Source organism: Bidens hawaiensis, unplaced genomic scaffold, assembly GCF_021521415.1.
Source record: "Bidens hawaiensis isolate Kalapana, Puna unplaced genomic scaffold, B.hawaiensis_p1.1 tig00022510_1, whole genome shotgun sequence".
Classification (NCBI taxonomy): domain Eukaryota; kingdom Viridiplantae; phylum Streptophyta; class Magnoliopsida; order Asterales; family Asteraceae; genus Bidens; species Bidens hawaiensis.
In genome coordinates, this window is record NW_027493504.1 from 150,030 (window position 1) to 173,611 (window position 23,582).

At 38.8% G+C, this 23,582-nt stretch overlaps 2 protein-coding genes across 2 annotated transcripts; both read left to right on the forward strand.

Annotated features, from left to right (window-relative positions):
* Positions 1-4,768: 4,768 nt before the first annotated feature.
* LOC143565678 (uncharacterized) lies at positions 4,769-6,834 on the forward strand. Its single transcript, XM_077052577.1, has 6 exons — positions 4,769-4,842; positions 4,915-5,039; positions 5,161-5,257; positions 6,245-6,354; positions 6,455-6,529; positions 6,606-6,834. Exons 1-6 carry the CDS (start codon positions 4,773-4,775, stop codon positions 6,654-6,656), a joined length of 528 nt encoding a protein of 175 aa, XP_076908692.1. The 5' UTR covers positions 4,769-4,772; the 3' UTR covers positions 6,657-6,834.
* Positions 6,835-16,011: 9,177 nt separating this feature from the next.
* Positions 16,012-17,437, forward strand: LOC143565676 (uncharacterized). Its single transcript, XM_077052575.1, has 2 exons — positions 16,012-16,974; positions 17,159-17,437. Exons 1-2 carry the CDS (start codon positions 16,012-16,014, stop codon positions 17,435-17,437), a joined length of 1,242 nt encoding a protein of 413 aa, XP_076908690.1.
* Positions 17,438-23,582: the final 6,145 nt, after the last annotated feature.

The following is a 23,582-nucleotide window of genomic DNA, read 5'->3' on the forward strand; positions in this document are numbered from 1 at the left end:
TTTAAGCTAGGCCTGTTTAACTTTAGATAGCTTGAGCTTGAGCTCGGCTCGTTCTAGCTCTAGTTTTAAAGCTCAAGGTTGACTCGTGAGCCTTGAGTAATATTTAAGGTTGAGCTTGATTGGGCTCAGCTTGTTTAGTTATTTAATTATTTTATTTATATGCATGTACTAAATTTATAGTTATAACATTTTGTATAAGTTTTATATTAATAATATACAAAATTTATGATTATTCAATTGCTCATTTGCCTTCTATTTCGATGTAAAAAAATCGTTGAATATGTGGCTGATAAGAAAACATCTAGTTATTTTTATCATAGTTGTATGTATAATAATATTTGTTATGTATATATGTTACATTTTAAATAAAAGTTATGTTATATATAAATAGTAAGCTCGTTCAGGCTTTCGGGCCTAGTCAAGCTCGTGATCGTTTATTAAACGATCTTCAGTTAATGCTTGAGCTTGTTTAAACTTGGGTTGATTTGAGCTTTTAGCGAGCTGTTCTTGAGTAGCTCACAAGCAGCGTGGCATGTTTACCCCCTTAATTGTGATGATCAGATAATCAACTTTTTAAAAGCTTGGTAAATTTGTAAACAATGCAACCGAGAAACAATCATGAGGATGGAGATTATCACTCGACTAGGCCAGAATTCCCGCGACGTTAATGTTTATCGGTTGGATTTTCCTACCCGAAACACCAAACAGTTTAGTAACATAAATTACAAAATACAGTAGAAGCCAAAAATATACAACTAAACATGATATCATTTAATTCAAGTAAAAGGGTATAATGGTAAAAGTGTAACTTTCTTTTCTATTCCTCTTTACTCGGGAACACATAAAGTGTTTAATATTCTTTCCTTTTCTCTTCTTTTCATTAAACTCGGGAACATGATATCATTTCCCTATTTTTCCTTTCTTTTCTATCTTGATTCCCCTTCTATTCTCTTCTATCATTAAATTAAACTTGGGAACACAGCGATAGTGATTTTTTCTAAATATTGAAAAACATTGTTTGCCCCTGTTTTTATTTTAATATTTGTTGGATTGATTGTGAGTAGAGAAGAGAAAACTGTAATGATAAAGATACAAAAAATATTATTTAATTGAACAAAAGAGATAAATGTAATATTTTGTAATGTAATTATAGAGATAGGGATAAAGAACGAAGAATGCTCTAAGGTGACTAAAGCTCACAATCTTATATATTTAAATTTAAATGCTATGAGCATCAAGTATATATAATAAATATTATAACAAGCTATTAATTAATTAATTAAAGACTGAATAATTTATTCGGTGGCAAAGCATAGACGATAACGCAAGAGAACTCATATTTGTAAAAAGACTAGAATTAATAATTTATTGGAAACCAAGTAAACTATCTACAATATCAACGTAAACAGATCATACGAACTCATATTTGTAGAAAAAAAATTTTTCAAATCCAGTTTTAAACAAATTTTATATTAGAACTAGGAATTTACCCGGCACGTTGCGCCGGGCAGGTCGGTAAAATCTGAGTGATGGTAAAACTCAAGCGTTGTCGGTCTCGAGCGTTGAGATGATAAGTCGACGTGAATTCAGTCGGTTTCTCACGATACCAAAACTAAAACAAAAATGACAGTTCGTCGGTTTTCGTTACGGTGATACTGGAACTAAAACAAAAGGCAGTGACTTTATGCGATTTTGGTCGATTTCTTTTTCGTTCGTTACGGTACCAGTACTAAAACAAAAAAGAAAAAAGAAAATTAGCATCCGGTCGGTTTTTGTTACGTTCGTTATGGTACCGGAACTAAAAAAAACAAATGACATCAAAATTAGCCCCGGACGTTGATGCAGTGAGTTTACACGAATTTAGTATGTTTCCGTTACGTAAATAAAAATTGACGTTAGTTCGGTTCTCGTTACGTTCGCTATACTACCAATACTAAAAAAATCAAAATGGTATGAACAAGTTTGGTGCCGCCACTTGACTGGCGGCACCAAACTTCTCTTTTATATTATATAATAATGTCAAGAAAAAGTAAATTTAAGTTACCATGCGATTCTACAGTTGTTATAAAAAGTTAAATATAATTAAGTTATTAAGAAAATCAATTATATATGAAATGAGTTAGGCTATGTGTAGTGGAGGGACTACAAATTGGGCGAATTACGATACGTGGCTCGCAGTCAGTAAAGAGTTGGAATTTGTTTTTAAGGTGTAATGGTGTTATAGCCCCTTCAGTGCCACGTCACCCTTTTTTAGTATTTTATTTTTTAATTTAAGTAAACAAACAAAAACCATTTAAGTTATTAAAATTTATTACATTAACTAAATAAAAGAAATATAAATTATAATCAAAATAAAAAAAACACACCTAAAAATAAAATAAAATATACATATAAAAAGACTAATCTATTCATTATCTTCGTTCTCGTCCTCGTCATCATCTTCGTCTTCGTTCTCCTCCTCGCCATCATCTTTCTCCTCGTCTTCGTATTTGTCCTCTACTTCGACGGGACGATTATCCCACACGTGTTGAACCAAAGCTGCCTTAAGTTGGTTATGTATCTCACTTGATGTGAGCTCGTGTAGGTTTTGCGTTCGTTGCTCTGCGGTTGCTTGAGGGAACTAATCTGGAACGCTTCCTGGTATATAGTGTTGACATATTGTTTTGTCATTGTCTTCTAAAATCATATTATGCAATATGATACATGTATACATGGCATCACTCATTTTTGCCATCGTCCATACATGACATGGGTTTTTCACATAATGCCAACATTTTTTAGAACCCCGAAACACCTCTCGATATCCTTTCGTGCGGATTCTTGCTTCTTCTTAAAGTATTCTCTTTTTTCGTCGATTGGGTCTTGAAACGTTTTGACGATGATCGAGTACTCTGGATATATCTCATCTCCCAAATAGTATCCGTGACGATAGAAGGTGTCGTTGGCATAAAACGGTAAGACCGGTATGCTTCGGCTGATTTAATACTCTGGCACGGGGGACGCGTAGGGAACGTTTATGTCGTTGTTGGAACCAACGGAGCCGAAGTAGGCCGACCAAATCCAGAGGTCGTGTGAAAAAATGGCTTGAAGACTAATTGTTGGTACTCCATGGTCACCACGAGTGTATTGACCTCGTCATGTGGTTGGACAGTTGCCCCACTCATAATGCAATGCAATTGATACTCCCGATCATGACGGGAAAAGAATGTTTGTGTTCGTGTACATCGTATATGGAGTCAGGTCATTTGAAGTTGGAATCCTCATATAACGACCAGCGTATAATTGTATTATTCCTATACAAATAAATTATTAAAAAATATTTATATTAAAAACAGTAATTAATGTAAACAATTTAAATTTTACCGATGCAAAAATTCTCCAACGCGTCTCGCGTCGTTTTCTCGGCCATCTTTAAATAATCGTCGTTGATGTCGGACGTGTTGCTGTATGCGAGGATTCTTAGCGCCGAAGTACACTTTTGGATGGCGATGAATCCTAAATATCCTTTTGCGTCGGGTTTTTGTTGAAAATACGTATACTCTCACTCCAAATTTCCCACGATGCACAAAAATAAACGCTTAGACATCCGAAAACGACGTTGAAACATAGCGTCGTTAAATGTAGGTGTATCGTTGAAGTAGTCCTTCATCAAACAATCGTTCGCTTCGGTACGATTCTGTGGATGCGTGGCAACGAAGAGCTTGCAGTGCCAGACACTATCGTATTGGCGACGGACCGCATTGCGCTTATGGCCTCTTTTGTCTCCTTAAACACTCGTTGTTGCACTTGACAAATTCTCTGACTCTCCTTAATTACTTTATCCCAAATTTCGGAAGAGTTCGGGGGTATTCGGGGAATCCATTTTGAGAAAAAATGAAATGAAAATGTGAAGAAGTATGAAATTGTGAAAATGGTTGAATAAATTTGGTATTTGTATTTAAGTTTGTGTATGATATGGTGAAAAATGGGTTGAATTGGTTTGGTATTTATATTAGTTTTTATTTAATTTTTTTTGTTTTTAAAATGTGGCCGTTGAACAGTCAAATGAATTTATTATTATTTTTACAACAACACGACAACAAAAGGTCCCCCCCTCCATTTCGCCCGTGGGGACGATATTCTCGCCCGTCTCGCCCTCATTTCGCCTGGAAAGATCGCCCACTATGGGTGGCCTTAAATTCAGAAATAATTTCTGAATCTTCATGATTTGATGTTCTACTCATAGTTTTAACATATTTTTTTCATTTATACCCCAGCGGCCAATTTTCGTCCCGCTTTAGGTTATGTGTAGTGAAGGACTATAAAATAAGAAGAATATTTGACACGTGATGTCACGCCAGCAGATGAACGATTTTCATTTTAAAAGTGTAGTGGTGTTGTAGCCTGAAATCACCCCCCCCCCCCACCCCCACCCCAAACAGTTGTCATTGGTCTACTTAATAAAATTAAATTTTTGTTTTTAACCCAACCGACAACAAATCTATGCCCCCAGTCGGGCGAGGCCGCTCGCCCCCATTACAAACGCCCTTATATATTTAAAGAAAAAAAAGGTAATAAAAAGTGTGTATAATATTTAGATGATAAAGTGATATACCCATAGCGTGGTATGGGTGTGAAAGGGGATATACCCATGAGTTCAATACCCAATAGCGTAAAAAAAAGAAAATAACTGTTAAAAAAAGTGATATATGGTAAAAAAGTGATATATGGTACCCAAATTAATAATATATAAAGTAGTAGGGTTGTTGTTTGTGGTGGAAGGAAATAGAATAATGGGGAATACGTCGTCAATGCTCACTCAATACGACATCGAAGAAGTCCAAGAACATTGCAACAACACCTGTAATAACCACACCACACCATTTGCTTTCTAATTTTAAATTAAATTTCGTTTCTTACTCAATTGATGTATAGTTTCGCAACAAGAGATAGTATCACTGTACCAAAGGTTTTGCCAGCTGGATCGCAACAGCGGCGGATTCATCTCCGCTGATGAATTCCTCTCCGTGCCTGAATTCGCCGTTAATCCCCTCGCTCAGGTTCAATTCAATCTTCCTTTCCTTTCCTGCTGCTTCTTTCATTATTATTATTATTATTATTAGATTAGATCGTGCAGTTATTAATTAATTGAATCGAATCGAATTGTTTTTATTTATTCAGAGATTGTTCAGGATGGTTGATGGATTGAATTTCAAGGAGTTTGTTGCATTCCTGTCTGCATTTAGTTCTCGAGCTACCTTACAACATAAAATTGAATGTAAGTTACCAATTACCTTCTACTACCCTGTAAACAAACACAAGGAGTTTCGTTCGATTAACTAAATGAACGAACACAGGCCATGTTACATTACATGTTAGTTCAATTGACTTTGTGAATGTTCTATAATGTGTTCGTCGGGTTGAGCTCGGGCCCTGAGTTGTTTTCTCAAGCTCGGGATCCGCTCATTTATTATTTTATTGATTCATTTATATAGGTTTTTAATAATTTTTATATGTTTTGTAGGTTTTTAATAATTTTTATATGTTTGAAAAAAAAACCCTTTAATGAGCCTAAGCTTGGCTCGAACTTGTGTAGTACCTTAAACAAGCGAAATCTCGGCTCAAGCTCGATTGGCAGTGTAAAATTGATACATAAAAGTCTAAAAAAGGATGCACTTAAAAGTAGAAAAGGCTCGACAAGCCTAAACGAGCTTCATTTACTTTTTTTTTGACACGAGCTCGAGCAGCTCGGCTCGTCTGCACCCCTATGTGTTCGTTTATGTTTGTTCAGTAAAGGTTTTTGATACTTTTTAGTTACTTTTTTAATCTTATTCTATAGATTTAAGCAAATTGTTAACTATAAAGAAAAATATACATGAGTATTATTTGTTTAATTTTTGGTAAATTAACTTATGAATAAGAAATTATGAATGTTAAAAAGAGAAACTCCAACGCAAACTTGGTGGCTAGACTGAACCGTTGACACTGACCATTCTCAGTTAGCCAAATCAAATATAACATTTTTTTGGTTTATTTGTGTTCATTCGTTTGTGTTCGTGAACTGCTCACGAACAAGTTCATTTTCTTAATGAATGAATACGAACAAGAAATTTCATTTGGTTAGGTGGTCGTGAATCGTTCACTTGTCTGATAAAATCTTAGCAGGCAAACATGAACAAGGCCTTGTTCGGTTCGTTTACAGCCCAACCTTCTAGCAGGTTATTTTTTTGTTTACTTGTTGAAGAAGAAATATACTCTTTTGCAGTTATATTTAAGGTTTATGATTTTGATGGCAATGGGAAGGTTGCATTCTCGGATCTGTTAGATGTTTTACGCGACTTGACAGGACAATTTATTTCTGAACAACAGAGAGAGGTGAATTTATAACCTAAATTCTTAGTTTCACATGATTCTAATTTGTTGTCTCAAAACAAGCAAACAAACAGTGATGTTTATGTTAATTCTGGTTGTACAGCTTGTGCTGACCCAAGTTCTTGAAGAAGCTGGTTACAAGAAAGATTCTTTATTAGTTCTATCTGACTTCATGAAGGTGTTTTGAATATTACTTTTCTGTAACCGAATAATAATCCACTTTATGATAATAAAACCTGTGTGGTTGATTGCAGATTCTTGGGAATACTGATTTGAAGATGGAAGTTGAGGTTCCTGTGGACTAGTATGAGATGTAGAAGGTATAAACTTACTCTTTTTTGTTTTATTTAATTTATAGGGTCTTTAGTTGTTTGTATTATGTAGTTTCAATGACCAATGTTTGTTATCCTTTGTCTGAGGTTTGATTTGGTATCATATTAGCATTTGTAATCCACACACGTGTAACGTGAGTACCGTGACGGTTCTTTTTTATGTGTAACATGGGTTTGAGTTATGTTTTATGGTAGTTTTACCAAACTTAAGTGAAACCGTTGTACTATGTTACTTGATTGTAGAAAATACTCGAGTGAACCAAAGTTGTCTCTAAAATCAATCTTGAAAGTGCTTAAGTGATAATACATGATTTCGAATGTTAGTATTCCACTAGTTTTCAATATCATAGCCAGCTTCGTTTCCTTGATCATACATTCCAATAGCTTATTTAATAAAAGAAATAACAGGAGAATGAATTAGCATAATAGAATTAATAAATAAAATAATAAGATATTATGTTAAGCTTGGTCAGATAATAAGACCAAATTTAAAGTTGTTACAGTTTTAAGAGAAAATGAAAGGTTGGACAGTTGAACTTGCAAAACTACTTTTTCCTTATGGGGAAAATATTAAATTATCAAATCATTTTTCTTAACAAACCTTTTGTTGAGGTTCCTGTGGACTAGTATGAGGTCTAGGGGGAAACTTTTTGTAACCTAAACAGGTCTAGTGGGTCAGTGATTTTTATTTCAATATAACCTAACCCTATTCGTTTAATAAATGAGTTAAACCTTCTCATATGGTTCGTCATTTGTAATGTCCATTAATGTACAAGCTTCTAGTCTCACTGTAATGTCATGTAATAGAACATGTTAATCTGAGGCTAGCTCACATGATAGAGACACATACCTTAGAGAAAAAGTTCCAACTAAAAAACTGCAAGAGTGGATTTATTGGCTATGAATAGAAGTTATATTTGTCATTATATAAGTTTGTACCTTTTGTTATAAGTATATAATTATTTATTAATATGTGAAAAAATAAAAACATTTGGGGTTTGAAAAGCGTGTTCGTGTCAATGTGTGAAAAGTCGTATCATATTTGGTTACATTTGTTTGACATGATTTTAAGTTCATATCATGTTCATGCTAGTCAAATTTCCAGGTATGTGTCAAGTTTCGATCTCCAAACACATCCCATTTAACACCCGTAAGCTATCCAACTAATTTAGGACATAAATTAGTTGTCCAATAATAAGTTATGTTGAAACTTAAACGTGTATACTGTTAGATCGCTTTTGGTTGAAGTTAATTTAAACACTCTAAAAAGACAGACATTCAATTTCATATTTCAGTCAATAACTGCGTCTAGTGATCACACTTAATCATTAAAATTCAATGTTTCCGTCTTTGTAGCACTAACTTGCAACATGAGGTAGTCTAGTTTCTAATGTTTTTTTTAATGGCGGCATTGTATTAACAAAGGCGAACTAGCAACTACTAGTCCCCAACAACAAAAAAGAGCTTACACATTTTGTATATCAAAATTACACCAACTATTCCAATTGATTACATTTTTCTTTGATCTTGAAACAACCCAAAGGTAACTTTGTATTTTTATGTTTTCCACAATTTGAGTAGGGCTAGCGTTTACTCCATTGAAGATCATGTCGTTCCTCGCTCTCCAAATACACCAAAGAGTGACTCGAAAAATGGCTTGAACTAGCTTAGTACGTCTTTATCCCGGGCCAAGCTAGATTGGTAACTCAATACATCGTTTATGGAGAAGGCAAAAAAAGGTGGAAGCTTGCACCAACTAGCTATATGTTGCCACACCATGTCCGTCTTCAAGCAGTAAATCAACAAATGGTTAACTGTTTCATCAATATCAAGACAAAAAGGACATACCGTACTCCCCGTGTGCACATTCCTTCTCAAGAGAGCCGTTTTTGTCGCGATTCTTTGGAGTTGGGCTTTCCATCCGAACACGTTTACCTTAATCGGGACCCAGTTGTTCCACTCATATGGGCTCAAATCATTTACCATAGATTGATTCTACAATAATCTTCGTGCTGATCTTACTGAAAATAGGCCATTCGTATCCGCTGACCAAAACCAAGAATCTTCCATATCTGTGATACGAATCGATCGAAGTAAAGAATGGCATTCTTGTATCTCGATTCTCTCACTGTTACTGGTAGGAGTTCTAATCCAACTCCAATCCCACACAAGCAAGTCTCCATTCCTATTAAAACAATCTGCCACCTTACTTCCTTTATGCCTAACGATAGCGAAAAGACCCGGGAACCTGCCTTTTAAAGGAACCGTACCTAACCATGTATCGACCCAGAACCGGATTCTTTTTCCATTCCCAACGACACCGCGGATGAAATGATTCAGGTTGATATTGTAATTGGTGAAATCCGTTCTTGCAATCGCCGCCCAAGTGCCGGGAAACCCGTTCTTTTTTGGAACCGGCATGCAAGCTCTCTCCATTTTAAGGCGCCACCACCACTTCGAGATTAGACTATTATTCATATCTTTTAACCACCCAATGCCTAAACCACTTGACTCTTTTGGTGCCACTACCTTCTCCCAAGCCACCCAATTTATTGCTCTTTTATCCGGGTCTCCGCCCCAAAAGAAACGCCTTCTAATTTTTTCAAGATCGTTCAGAATCGAAGTCGGTGCCTTGTATATGGAAAAATAATATAATGGCAGGCTCTAAGTACAGATTTAATAAGTGTTAATCGACCCCCCATTGATAACGTTTTTGCCTTCCATAAAGATAACTTATCTTCGAACGATTTGATCACTGGAGCCCAACTAGTTATTAGATTCATAACGGCCCCAATCGGCATACCCAAATATTTGAATGGAAAGACACCCTTTTGACACTGTAATAAACCAGAGAGTTGATTTATTTCATTGCCAACATAACCTGTGCCGTAGACGTTGCTTTTCTCGAGATTCACCTTAAGCACCGAACAAATGGAAAAACACGTAAGCAATAATGTAATTATTAGAGCACATACAATAGTAGGTCTACAAAACATGGCCACAAAATCCATTTTAAACAAGAACAAATTGAACACGACAATAGATTATTGTAACTCGAGTTATGTTGCAATGTTGCATATTGTTGCTACAACAAAGATAAGACCAATGATAGTGAATGGACTGGTTAGGCTAACAAGCTTCAAGGGTTCCGGTTAACCTAACGCAGGTCGTGGTGTCCATCTACGTTTGCAAAGCGTAGAAGGAGGTTCACTAGTTAGTTGTTTGTTGTTATAGATCACCGAAGATCAAGAACCGTGATGTTTGGAATCGGTTTTAGGATGATGCTCTTGGTGAAGCTATGAAGTTATTGAAGTAAGAAAGAAATAAGCTAAGAGCATATTTTTCAAGGAAGAAGAGAAGATTAGGGAGATGGTGTTATCTGCCCAAATTTGTTGTGTTTATGTGTATGGCTAAGTCTCTCTTATATAGGAGAAGAGAGTTAAGCATTTTGTCCAATTGTAACTAATCAAGTTCCCCTCCAGTTTGCCTAGAGAGTTGACCTTTATGGGCGGGAAGCTTTGGACCGCTGGTCCATAGTTAAAATAATATTACTTTATCTGAGCATGTCCTTTGTTCAGAGGGGACAAGGATGTGAACAGTGATGTGACATCGTACTGTAGCATGTGGGTACTTGTTTACATAAGTTTGGGCGGGAAACGAAGCTTTTAACCTTTTAACCCTTTTAGCGTTAATGTGTTTCAGCCATTTTATTATTCCTTGGGCTACCCCCGTCATCAGCCCCCCAAGTCAGAGGTGTTTGAGGAGTATGCTCAATGGCTTCTGACTTTTACACATTTTGTTTTTTGCTGAAAGGCTTCAAAGCTTGAAGGCTTTATTTATGAATCGTAATGTTTCATGTATTACGTTTCGATTACTTGTCTTGTTAATTTGATGTGTTTTTAGCTAACTTTCCTTAAGAAGTTTTAGTGCTGCAGTCACTTTAGCTTCAAGGCTTCATTAGGTAAAAAGCACATGTTGGCTATATTTTATATCACTACTTAATGTATGTTTTTTTTTGTTTTCGTAAACTTTTGTAAGCTTAAGGAACGAATTGGTGTAGGCTGTTCAGACCTGTCTATGAGACAAGTTTTAGTTGAAAAAATTTTCTAAGTCTCATGGAGTAGGATTGACATAGGTACTCACCCCTTATATAGGTACATTTAACCCATGAACCTATTGAGCGATGTGGCATGGGAGCTCATCCCCTTACATGGCCCTTACCATGGAGTTTCTTGCTAGGTTCTCAACCTGATTATAGGATAGTAAAGACAAGTTATGACAAAAAGTTTATCATTCATTTCAAGAGGTTGTTGTTCACAAAAAGGAGAATTATACATCTCTTGTAGTACATTTCAAGACTTTGACTAGGCATGGAACCTTTTAAGCGTTTTGTCGTTCCAGTGTCTTGGAAGCTTATTGCCAACTAGGAGCTCGTTTTCTTTGTTCTTTGAAATCAACGGCCTCTTCACCTCGGATGTGAGCCTCAACTCGTTCGAGAGCCTCTTCAAGGGTTTTAGGTAGGCACTTGTTAAAGTCCCTTGTGAGGTATTTGGAGGTGATGGCGTTCATGAAGCCTGCCACCCTCATTTTTTCGTCAGCCCCTACATATTGTAACCCTTCTTTTTTGTACCTTTCGATGAAGTCTCGAAGGCTCTCATCATCTTTTTGTTTTATCTGAAAAATGACAGTGACGTCCTTGACGTACCTTCTTTGTTGTGAGAAGTGGGACAAGAAGCCTTTGCTCAGATCATCGAAGCTTCGAACGCTTTGAGCAGGAAGGTCGTTGAACCATATTCTTGTCGATCCGACTAACGTTTGCATGAACATCAAGCAACATTCAGCATGGGACTATTTTTCAATTCTGGCTGCCCTAGTGAAAACTTAGAGGTGGTCTTCGGGATCTTCGGTCCCATCATATGTTTTTATATGGGGTGGCATCTTGATTTTTGTTTGAGAGTCATAATCGGCGATTTGTTGAGAGAAACAAGACAGGTTGCCGGGCTTGTAAGGTTTCGCAAGGTCTTCTTCTACCCTTGTAGTGAGATTATGACTCGTCGTTCCTTGGTGAATAACCAGTTCTTGGTTGATGAACTGGGTCCAAGGGAAGTGTGCCATCATTTGAGCCATCATTTGAGGCATGAGGTTAAAGCCTTGAAGGCTTTCAGGGGTTGCTGCTGCTTGGCTTGTTCCCATGGGAGTGCTCATTGCGTCACTCCGAGCCAAGGGCAAGACCGTCATGGCCTGCTCCCAAGTAGTGGCTGTAGGAGGAACACTTGAAGCTGGTGACTGCCACATTTGGTCGAGAGTGGTCTCGTGTCCAGGGGGTTGTGAAGTGAACAAAGGGAAAGCCGTTGGGCTTGATCTCCCATAGGTGTAGGGAGATGGGTTAAAGGGTTGACAGGTTACACTTGGACCAGCTTCAAAAAGAGAAGCAGCCGGTCGTGAGCTGGTTGGTGGGGAAGGTGGACGTTCGAGCAACAATGAGGGCTCTGATTCGTCATACTCCAGCCTTATTCTTATCCCCTTTTCTCTTTCTTGGCTCGCGTGTTGATTAAGGAGGTGTCTTAGTTGCAAGAAATGTCGTGACACTCCTTCAATCGTCAATTCGACACGCTCCGGGGTGTTCGTGACTCCGGCATGAGGAGAAGGAACTCCAGATCGTGAAGGGGTTGGAGTTCGGAAAGGTGAAAACTCGAGGAACAAGGGTTCCGTTGGAATTCCTCCCGGGTTGGAAAAAGATATAGTAGCCGCCGGAGTTTCTCGGCCGGCGCTTGGTGTCGGTGTTCTTGACACTTGGTCGACTTTATTGGGAGATCGACCTTCCGACATGGTGATTTTGATGAAAATGGAGCTACACTACTGGTCTTTATGATAAAGTAAGCGGCGTAGCCCCACGGTGGGCGCCAACTTGTTGCTACAACAAAGATAAGACCAATGATAGTGAATGGACTGGTTAGGCTAACAAGCTTCAAGGGTTCCGGTTAACCTAACGCAGGTCGTGGTGTCCCTCTACGTTTGCAAAACGTAGAAGGAGGTTCACTAGTTAGTTGTTTGTTGTTATAGATCACCGAAGATCAAGAACCGTGATGTTTGGAATCGGTTTTAGGATGATGCTCTTGGTGAAGCTATGAAGTTATTGAAGTAAGAAAGAAATAAGCTAAGAGCATATTTCTCAAGGAAGAAGAGAAGATTAGGGAGATGGTGTTATCTTCCCAAATCTGTTGTGTTTATGTTTATGACTAAGTCTCTCTTATATAGGAGAAGAGAGTTAAGCCTTTCGTTCAATTGTAACTAATATAGTTCCCCTCCAGTTTGCCTAGAGAGTTGACCTTTATGGGCGGGAAGCTTTGGACCACTGGTCCATAGTTAAAATAATATTACTTTATCTGAGCATGTCCTTTGTTCAGAGGGGACAAGGATGTGAACAGTGATGTGACATCGTACTGTAGCACGTGGGTACTTGTTTACATAAGTTTGGGCGGGAAACGAAGCTTTTAACCTTTTAACCCTTCTAGCGTTAATGTGTTTCAGCCATTTTATTATTCCTTGGGCTACCCCGTCATCACATATCAAATTATTTAAATACCATTATGTTCGTCATTAAATTAATGGTTTTTTAAAAGACTTAAAAACTCATAGCTAATTTATTGTTTTTTTACAAGTAAATGAAATCACGACAAAAAGACAAACTAAGTTAAAAAAACAACTTAATGTCCAGAAATTATCCCCCCCTTCTAAAGTTCAAACCGTAATTCTATTTATTGTGGTGAGGCTTTAAACATCAAGTTAAAGCATCACGTCATTGTACGGAGACAATAGTGCTTTAACTAACACACATTTTTAACATGGTGTTGTGGTTTAAAACCTTGTTACCACGTAAAAGCCCCACAATTTCCTTGTGCATTCGGGCCCCACCATTTCCCCATTTACCGTCCCATTACCATTTTCTCCTTTACCGCCCGGGCCTTAACGCCCTAGCGTGGTATTAAACCAGCGCTGCTGCGCCACATCACTTTTGTAGCCCCTATCAATACCCTACAACAACTAGCCTTATAGGTAAAGTGGAATGAAATTATGATTGTACTTATCAACTTGGAAAGAAGGAAATATTAAATGTTACATATTAAGTTATGAAATTATCACATGTCGTGGAAAGTAAAGACAAATCTTTTTGCATAAAGAATAATTAGGCATGAAAAAAAGCAAGGATACAATGAAATTTAAATTTTAAGTCAATATGTATCATCGGGTCCTACTTATTCTTGATTTTTACTTATGATGCTCACTTAACGTGACTATTTTGTTTTATAGAAATTCGAATATGGTTTACTATCTATTTTATTTATGTACAATTTGATATAAGTTTTATAAAAGTTGGTTCCCAATTCTATCTTCATGGCCTGCTTTTATATAAATAATATCGAAATATATAAATAAAACATAATAATATACACGGTGTAGAGAGATCTTGGGGTTCAGTTATTGTGACGATTTGGTAGTGACCTTTTTCACATATTTAGGTGTGCCAAGATTTACGTTAAAAAAACACGTATGAATTTCTTGGCTGGCCTGCTGGAAGGAAGGTCAACACTTAAACCAATTGATATTTTGGTTTTTAGATGGATAGGAGGGGTATACACATGCGTAGATCTAACATGGTTTCCTCTCGTATGAGTTTGAGAGGTAGTGTGTTTACGGTGAGTACAAATTTTTTAATGTATGTTGTTCAAAGTCCTAATATGTCAACTTGTCAGGTAATTGAACTAAAAATAAATCATGGCTTAATTTGGGTTAGACCACGTCCTTTAAGGAAAATCACTATAGAGAATGTGTGTGTATCTGAAGGTGTGGGAACGGGCCAAGAAGAAGAATAATATGTGGTTTTGGGTTTCTAGGGAGATATCCATGAAATTGAAGCCAAGAACACTAAAAAAAACTTAATGCCTCATCTCCTTGGTTTAGGAAAAGAAAAAAAACTCACACCTATGTCTTCAGTAAGTCGGTTTTGTATGAACCTTGGGTGAAACGATGATGAAATAATGTGAAAACCCTTGCTTAGGAAGGTTTGTTATGCTTCTTACATACTAAGTTTATTTGATGAGCCCACCACACACCCATTGTTGAATTTGAACTATGTGTAGATTGTTTTGGGGTATTGGTTTCCGTATGTATAGAGATAGGGTACCAAAAAGACCCAAATACCCTTAAGTACCACCCGCGGGTCAAATAAAAGCTCCTCACAAGTTACCCGCGGGACATACGAATCACCCATTTAACCGTCTAAGGAAGAAACACCCACACGGCGTATGCGGAAGCATCCTGGCACCCTCAGAAGTCATCTGCAAGACGGAGTACTCGTCCGCATAGATGACCAGGAGGTAATGCCCCAGGACAACTGTCAGTAACTAATTACTTTCTAGAAGATTTACCAAGATGCTTTCTTGGGCAATACGTTATCTCTCGGCCAGTTAATGAAGGACACCTGGCAAGGCTGTTATAACCGTGCACATGGCCAGGGATATTTATCACCCTATCTCATGAGGACGCGTGTCCAGGCTGTTATAACCGTGCACATGCAACGTATAACTGAACCTATCATATGAGGACACGTGTTCATGTGGTTACGAGAGCATCTTTTGAAAAGGATAGCTGGCCCAATCACCTTCTCACACCCTTCGGCTATAAATACATTCCTAATCTTCATGAGGTATTCATTCACTCTCACTGTACTCTCTCCACATACTTAAGTACTTTATCTTCGTCAGGATGGTACTTATTCTCACGCCGGAGGGTGGTTACAGGAAGACCCCCCCCTCTTGTCCTTCCCGTAACGAGCTCACGGTGTCTGTTTTGCAGGTTTCGGTCACTGGACTTTGGGGAATTGGGCCTGTATCTTACTGGTTGTTACCCGTATCCTTCCCTGTGGACTCATCGAATCTAGGACCCATCAAAGGGAGAAGATCCGTGTTTCTTCATTGGCGTTATCCGTGCTTTTGTTAGAACATCAATAATTCTGTTTTTGGTTCGTTGTACGATATGAGTCAAATTCCTGAATGGCCGACAGGAACTCCTGCGCTTATTTCACGTGTCACTGGTACAAAAATACCTGAAGGCCTTGCTTCGAGTATTTTTGCACGTGTCGCAGCTCCTGGTTCACGAACAGTTGATGTAGCACCTGGTGGTCATACCCTCGAGCATGTTACAACACCAATCGGAACAACTCCTACCAATTTGGGACGTGTCACAGCACCATAAGGTACGAATTTGGGTGATCTCGGACGAATTATGAGGGAAACCCGCCGAACTCGTTCAGAATTGGGTTTGGAAGATGATTCCGGCGGATCCGATCTGGCAAGAACTCATCACCATAATTCCAGATCTAGGGGGCCACTATCTCCCTTACTGGTGTCACATGTTTGCATTGACATTAATAGGGGCAGTGCGCGAATGGTTTGAAAAACTACCAGACGGTCAGATTTCTAGTTGGGATGATTTGGTAAAAAAACTTTCCCAGCAGTTTAGTCAGCAAAAGAAACACACTCGAGATCAGTCAGAAATCTTGGACGTTGTCCGCCGGGATAACGAATCAGTGGAGGATTTTATTACTCGATTTAATGATGAAAGTTTGAATATCGGCGGGATCAGCAAAGACATGCTTCGTGGTGCCTTCCGCAAGAATGTCAGATGCGATGCGTTGATCCGCACGTTAACTGGCAGAGATGGAATGCCACAAGAATGGTATGATACTATGACTGTGGCGAAGTTATATGCCAGAACTGAAAAAACTTTGGGGTATAACAATTCAAAGAAAAAGTTGAAAGTAGAATTCCAAAATCCAAGACCGAATAAACAAGCGAAAGGAACAATTTGGTCTAGACTCCAGCCAAATGCGGACACTTCAAAACCATTTGACGCAAGATCTTTAATCGGCAATAAGAACAAGCAAAATTTTTCAGCACGATCCTTCAACAGTTGGACTCCGTTATACAGAACTCCCTCAGAAATTCTCACCACCGAGAATGTGAATTTTCGAAAACCCCATCCAATACCAAGAAGATCGTTTCTCGACAATAAAAAACATTGCTCGTATCATAACGATATCGGGCACAACACAAATGAATGTGTAGCCTTAAAAAATGAAATTGAAGCAGCTGTGAAATCAGGGAAACTTGAACACCTGGTCAAAGGCACAAAACCCGGGACTAGTAAAGCTCCCGCGCGAGATAATCAGGGCCCATCCAAAAATAAAGTTAAAGATTTAAATGTTCACATGATTCAAGGTGGACATAAGGTTGGGGGGGGGGAGAAGAGAATTCATGGATGAGGAATGGAAGAATGAACTTGTGATCTTCCCAAGAGTTAAAGATGGACCGTGTAACAAAAACCCCTTGATTATCACCGCTCTCTTTGGTCACTACAGATCGCAATATGTCTTCTTCGACACCGGTAGTACATCTGACATTATGTACGAACAGTGCTTCGAACAACTTGATGACAAAGACAAAGAAAGGCTAAAACCTATCCATGCTCCAGTATCTGGTTCTAGAGGAGAGGTGATGCACCCGCGAGGGTTATATCTTTTCCAGTCACGCTCAGTGATGGGACTCATTCAAGAACTGAGGAAGTTGAGTTTTTGGTCTTACCAGCAACTTCCAAACATGACATTATCTTGGGGCGGGAAGCAATTGGAGACTTCAATGCTCATCCGTCCACAGCTCACGGTGCAGTCGGAGTTCCAAACCGCACCGGCGTAGCGATCATCCATGTCAATCGGCATTGCTTTGCAACAGAAAGCTCAAAACCCAGCAAAATCCCAAAGCAAACTCAGAGGGCTGAGCCAGAGAAGTGGGTTTTGAACAAAAAATTCCCCAATCAGACAGTCATAATTGGGCCCACTGTTTCAGAAATAGTGAGGAGTTTTTTAAAGCAGTTGTTATCCAAGAATATGGACATCTTCGCTTGGCAACCCGCGGATATGACTGGTGTCCCGCAGAGTATTGCGTAATACAAATTGAGAGTAAACCCGATGTTTACACCAATTGTCCAGAAAAAGTGAAAGATGAGCCCGAAGCAGACAAAAGCTATGAATGAACAAGTGCAAGATTTACTTCACGCCGGAATCATCCGGGAAATCAAATATCAGGCGTGGGTAGCTAATCCGGTCATCGTCTTAAAGAGTAACGAAACGTGGCGAATGTGCATAGACTTTAAAGACATAAATAAAGCTTGCCCGAAAGATTGTTACCCACTACCAGAAATTGATCTCAAGGTAGACGCCGTGGCCCCGTTTAAGTTTAAATGTTTCCTCGATGCCTACAAAGGCTATAACCAAATCCGCATGGCGGCGGGTGATGAGCATAAGACAACATTCCACACAGACCAGGGAACATTTTGCTATAAAATGATGCCCTTTGGATTGAAAAACGCGGGTGCCACGTACCAGCGACTGATGGACCAAGCATTCAAGAATCAGATTGGTCGAAACCTAGAAGTCTATATGGACGACTTGGTAATAAAGAGCATTGAGGAAGATCAGATGCGGAGAGATATCGAAGAAACTTTCGAAACCTTGAGGGGTATTAACATTAAGCTGAATCCGGCTAAATATTCTTTCGGGATGGAAGAGGGAAAATTCCTTGGAGTAATTGTCACGGGCGCAGGCTTCAAATCCAATCCCGATAAAGTCCAGGCTGTAGCCCGCATGCCTTCTCCTTCTTCCCTCAAAGAGGTTCAGACACTCAACGGGAGATTAGTGGCGCTAAATCGCTTTTTAGCAAATCACGCAGCCAAGTCTTATCCGTTCGTTTCAACATTGAGAAATTGCCTCAAGAAAGCACAATTCAAATGGACCGCAGAAGCTGAACAAGCTTTCCTGGAGGTTAAAAAGTGCTTAATGGAGTTGCCTACTCTGACAGCACCATATACGGGTGAACCTTTGACACTATACCTATCTGCCTCTGAAATCGCCATCGGAGTCGTACTGCTGACAGATAGGAAGAATGTTCAAACTCCAATTTATTATGTCAGTAGGACGTTGTCAGACCCGGAGACCAGATATTCAATGCTCGAAAAGTTAATCTTAGCATTGGTTTATGCTGCTCGACGTCTCCGCATGTACTTTCAAGGTCATCCCATCAATGTGCTAACGGGATACAAGCTTAAAAATGTACTGATTAAACCGGAATTTTCTGGACGATTGGCGAAGTGGACCATCGAATTGGGTGAACATGTGATAGAATATAAACCCATACCAGCAATCAAAGGACAGGTGTTGGTGGACTTCGTGACCGAGGTTCCGCAACACAAAGAGAAAGAATGTCTGATCGAATAGCAACCCCAAGCACCTCCTGAACAAGGAAAAATTTGGTCATTGTTCACAGACGGGCTTCAAGTAGTGAGGGATCCGGCGAAGGCCTCAAGCTAGTCAATTCCGAAGGCCGTGAATTCACATACGCCATAAAATTAGACTTCAAAAGTACTAACAACGAGGCGGAATATGAAGCGTTTCTGGCAGGCCTACGAATAGCCAGAAAGCTTGGGGTTAAGCATCTGGAAGCATGGGTGGATTCCATGCTGATTGCGGGACAGATTAACGAAACATGTGAAGCAGAAAATGATGTTATGGCTTCTTATCTGTCGCAAGAAAGGGACTTAATCCATCAATTTTCCTCTTTCAAAATTATTCACATCAAGAGGAGCGAGAACAAGTCTGCGGATGCCCTTAGCAAGTTAACTTCACCAAATTTTGAGCACTTCGCTAAGGATATTCGTGTTGAAGTCCTTGACCACCCGTCTGTTCCACAAAATCAAGTTTTGGTAATTCAAATGGGCGTCGAATCATGGATGACACCGATCAAGGCTTATCTATATTCCGGAGTCCTCCCAACAGAAAAATCTGAGGCCCGTAAGATAAAGCACAAAGCCTTGAATTACCAGATGAATGATGGTGTTTTGTACCGGAGATCGTTTCTAGGGCCGCTGTTGCGATGTGTGGACGCGGAAGACACAAACTACTTAATTCGAGAAGTTCACGAAGGCATTTGTGGCTTACATGCGGGTCCTAGAATGACTGAGGCAAACACCATAAATGTGGGGTACTACTGGCCTGGTATGCATTTAGACGCTGTGCAAGAAATCAGGAAATGTGATTCTTGACAACGCCATGTGTCACACCCCAAAACACGGCCTAGGAGTGTGACGGCTATGTTGGTACCACAAGGTAAATAAATCAGAGTTGCGTTAGTTTGCGGAAAACTTATAAAACTTTAAGGATCAAAAATGTAACATTTATATATACATTTAAAAAGACGGGATTATAAAATACCCGTTTGAGTTAACAAAACATTTACTTGTTTATAATTACAAACCACCATATTAATATGTGAAGTTTACAAAATAAATCCGAGCCATCGGATATATAAGTAGCACTTCGACACATCCAAGCGCTAATATTGTTCACCTGTACAATGTGTATAAAATACGTCAGCAACGAATGCTGGTGAACATGCTGACGCTAAAAATATTTTCTTTACTTTATTACCCCTCGAGACTATGCCTGTCTCGGACCAATGTGGCTTAGGAATAACAAAGTTAAAACAACACATTTATAAACTCGAGTCTCTACTCTAGGTCACCTCAGCAAACACCGCAGCGTTTGACTTAGTTAAGTACCCGTAAATATACACAAAAGGTCGTACTCCCTGCAGGAGAGCGTCCTACGACCGAGGGTGGTGCGGTGTGCCGACCGCGTAGTACCACCTACGTAAGGATCCAGACACACGTATACCACAGCCTGAGGGCTAGGTTTATACTCTTATTTATAATGGTTTTTAGGAACACGTAGTTCCTTGTAAACAATTTTCACATAACATGGTTGACTCGTGAAACGACTGTCACGTAGTTCCTTGTAAACAATTTTCACATGACATGTTTGACTCGTGCTAAGGTTTAGCTTTGTACCAAGAGCTTGTTGGAAGCTTTTCCAGAAATGAGACGTGAAACGACTGTCTCGATCAGAGATTATAGACAGCGGTACTCCATGCAAAGCAACGATATTGTTTACATAAATACGCGCTAGTCTATCCATTGAATATGATTCATTTATGGGTATAAAGTGTGCGGACTTCGTTAAACGATCCACAATTACCCATATTGCATTGTGTTGTCGAGTCGTCTTTGGGAGTTTGGTAATGAAATCCATAGTGATTAACTCCCACTTCCATACGGGAAGTTCGGGTTGTTGAAGCAATCCCGAAGGCTTTTGGTGTTCTGCCTTGACTTTCAAACATGTCAAACATTTGGCAACATGCGAAGCGACATCCCTTTTCATCCCATTCCACCAGTAATTCGTTTTGAGATTATGGTACATTTTGTCGCTCCCGGGATGCATCATGTACTTAGATTTGTGAGCTTCGTTCAAAATTTTCTCACGCAAGCCTCCAATATATGGTACCCAAATCCTATTACCGAGTCTAAGTGTAACACCCCGTAACCGCAGCGGAAACGTAACCGGGGCGCCACAGACACCTCTGATATCAACCACATTGTTTATAAGGAAAACTGAATGCATTAATATACTTCAAATTACATTATCTCATATTTCATTACCGTCTAGGTGATACACACATCATACAATACGATACATAATTCTATTTAATCTAACGTATCATAACATCCTGCACGCAAATCTTACACACATCAAGCACTTAGCACGTAAGCAATCACTTCATCTTAATTGTACCTGAAAGCATGTGAGAAAACTGGTCAACTACGAATAGTTGGTGAGTTTCACAATTTGAGTAAACCGTGATAAATCCATATCAAAATATAATATTATCGATGTAATTATGCTGAGCCCACAAGTAAAACCTCTGTTAACCCAGTACTGTACCCGTTTCGGGGGCAATGTTAACCCAGAAACACTTCTAAGGACATCTGGGGACACTGTTAACCCAGTACAGTACCCATTCCGGGGGCAATGTTAACCCAGAAACACTTCTAGGGACATCTGGGGACACTGTTAACCCAGTACTGTACCCATTCCGGGGGCAATGTTAACCCAGAAACACTTCTAGGGACATCTGGGGACACTGTTAACCCAGTACTGTACCCATTCCGGGGGCAATGTTAACCCAGAAACACTTCTAGGGACATCTGGGGACACTGTTAACCCAGTACTGTACCCATTCCGTACGATTCCCGTACAATCAAATATTTATAAATACACGCAAATCCATGCGTTCAGTATGTACTAAAACATTTCAATAGTAACATGCTTTCCGCCCCGGGAAAATATTTAAAAACAATTCAGAAAAAGGGGCTCGTGAAACTCACCTTAGCACATGCAAGCAGGTAACAAAAATCATTATCAGTTAACACGTCCAATCTGTAATATGATCCCTACGATCGTTATTATACAATTATAGTTTATATAATCTTTAACCGTGTTAACCAGTACATCTGGGGACACTGTTAACCCAGTACTGTACCCATTCCGGGGGCAATGTTAACCCAGAAACACTTCTCCGGACTCAGATTGTGATATCGTTTAGAGTTCAATAGTCAAAATTACTACTAGTTTGTTTTCCCCGTTTTGCGTGCCTAGCACGGATATCCGATTTTACGTTTCAAAATGAGTTTGGTCACACACGACCCGAAAATAGTTGTTGACTGATAATTTTATTAAAGTTATGAAATTAGAACTCGGTTTAGACGCCCCGATTGTCCGCGGGACCCGTTTCCGTCTTTAGTGCACCAGAAACTGTTTTATCGGATAAAATTACCCAAATCATCCGAATTATTTTCGGATGATTTATTTTTACTTGTTTAACTCAGTTATATGAAAATAGTTCATTTTTAGGGTTTTAATACACCAGTCAGCTCGTTTAGGCGGGCTTTACCAGTTTACGCGTTTTAAGCTTTAAAAGTTTGTTTTTATTTTCTTTTTAGCACAAATAATTATCCGTTTAGTCTCGGATCTTGAAATTTTGCACAAATCACTTTTTGACAGTGGGGAATTTTATAAAAATATTTCCAGAATTAATTTTTATATTCAAAATTTATTTATCTATTTTTAAACACCATTTAAACACTAAATATGTCGTAGATACCAAACGACCTTAGAAAAATCCCAAATTTTTGCTGGATGACCCCTGCCATCTTCATAGTCCCCTGTAATGTTTCCAGAACCAAAATCTCTTTTTACATGCCATTTTCACTAAATCCGAACTAGAAAACCCTAGAACTCGTTTAACCGAAAAGCCTACTTAGACTTCTCTAACTGACCTAAAATTTTGTGTGTGACTTTTACATGTTATAAAAAGCTTATCTGCAATTTTCCAGAATTTTTCATGATATTTAACTATTTTTCACCATTTTTGGCCAAAACCGAGCATTAAATTCACCAAATATTCATCCTTTGTCCAAAAATTACCAAAATTTCACAGAACTCATATTTTCATGTATTTAACACCTCTGTAAAATTTCATGACCTAACTCTAAACCATCCACAATCTGTCCAAAAACTCATACTTATATAAAAACCGAATATACCTTTCGATCTCTGCCACTACAAGCTACAAACTCGTTTTTCCACCTTATCTACCACTAAATACAGAACCTACAACCAACATACCACAATACCAAGCAAGTTACACTCACGATCAAGCCTCTTACACTATAGTTTCGGTTATTGTTTCAAAACTAAAGTTTCAACCGTAAAAATTCGTTTTTGGTTCGTTTAACTCCTTTCTTGGACCAAGATTCCTTGTATAACCCGTATACATCACTTGATCATGCAAGAATCGGTTTTCATCTTTGAAGCCTCATTTTCTTGCAAATAAACTCAAGAAACGAAGATGGAAACGTAAATAACAAGACTTTTTACCTCGGTTTTCTTGC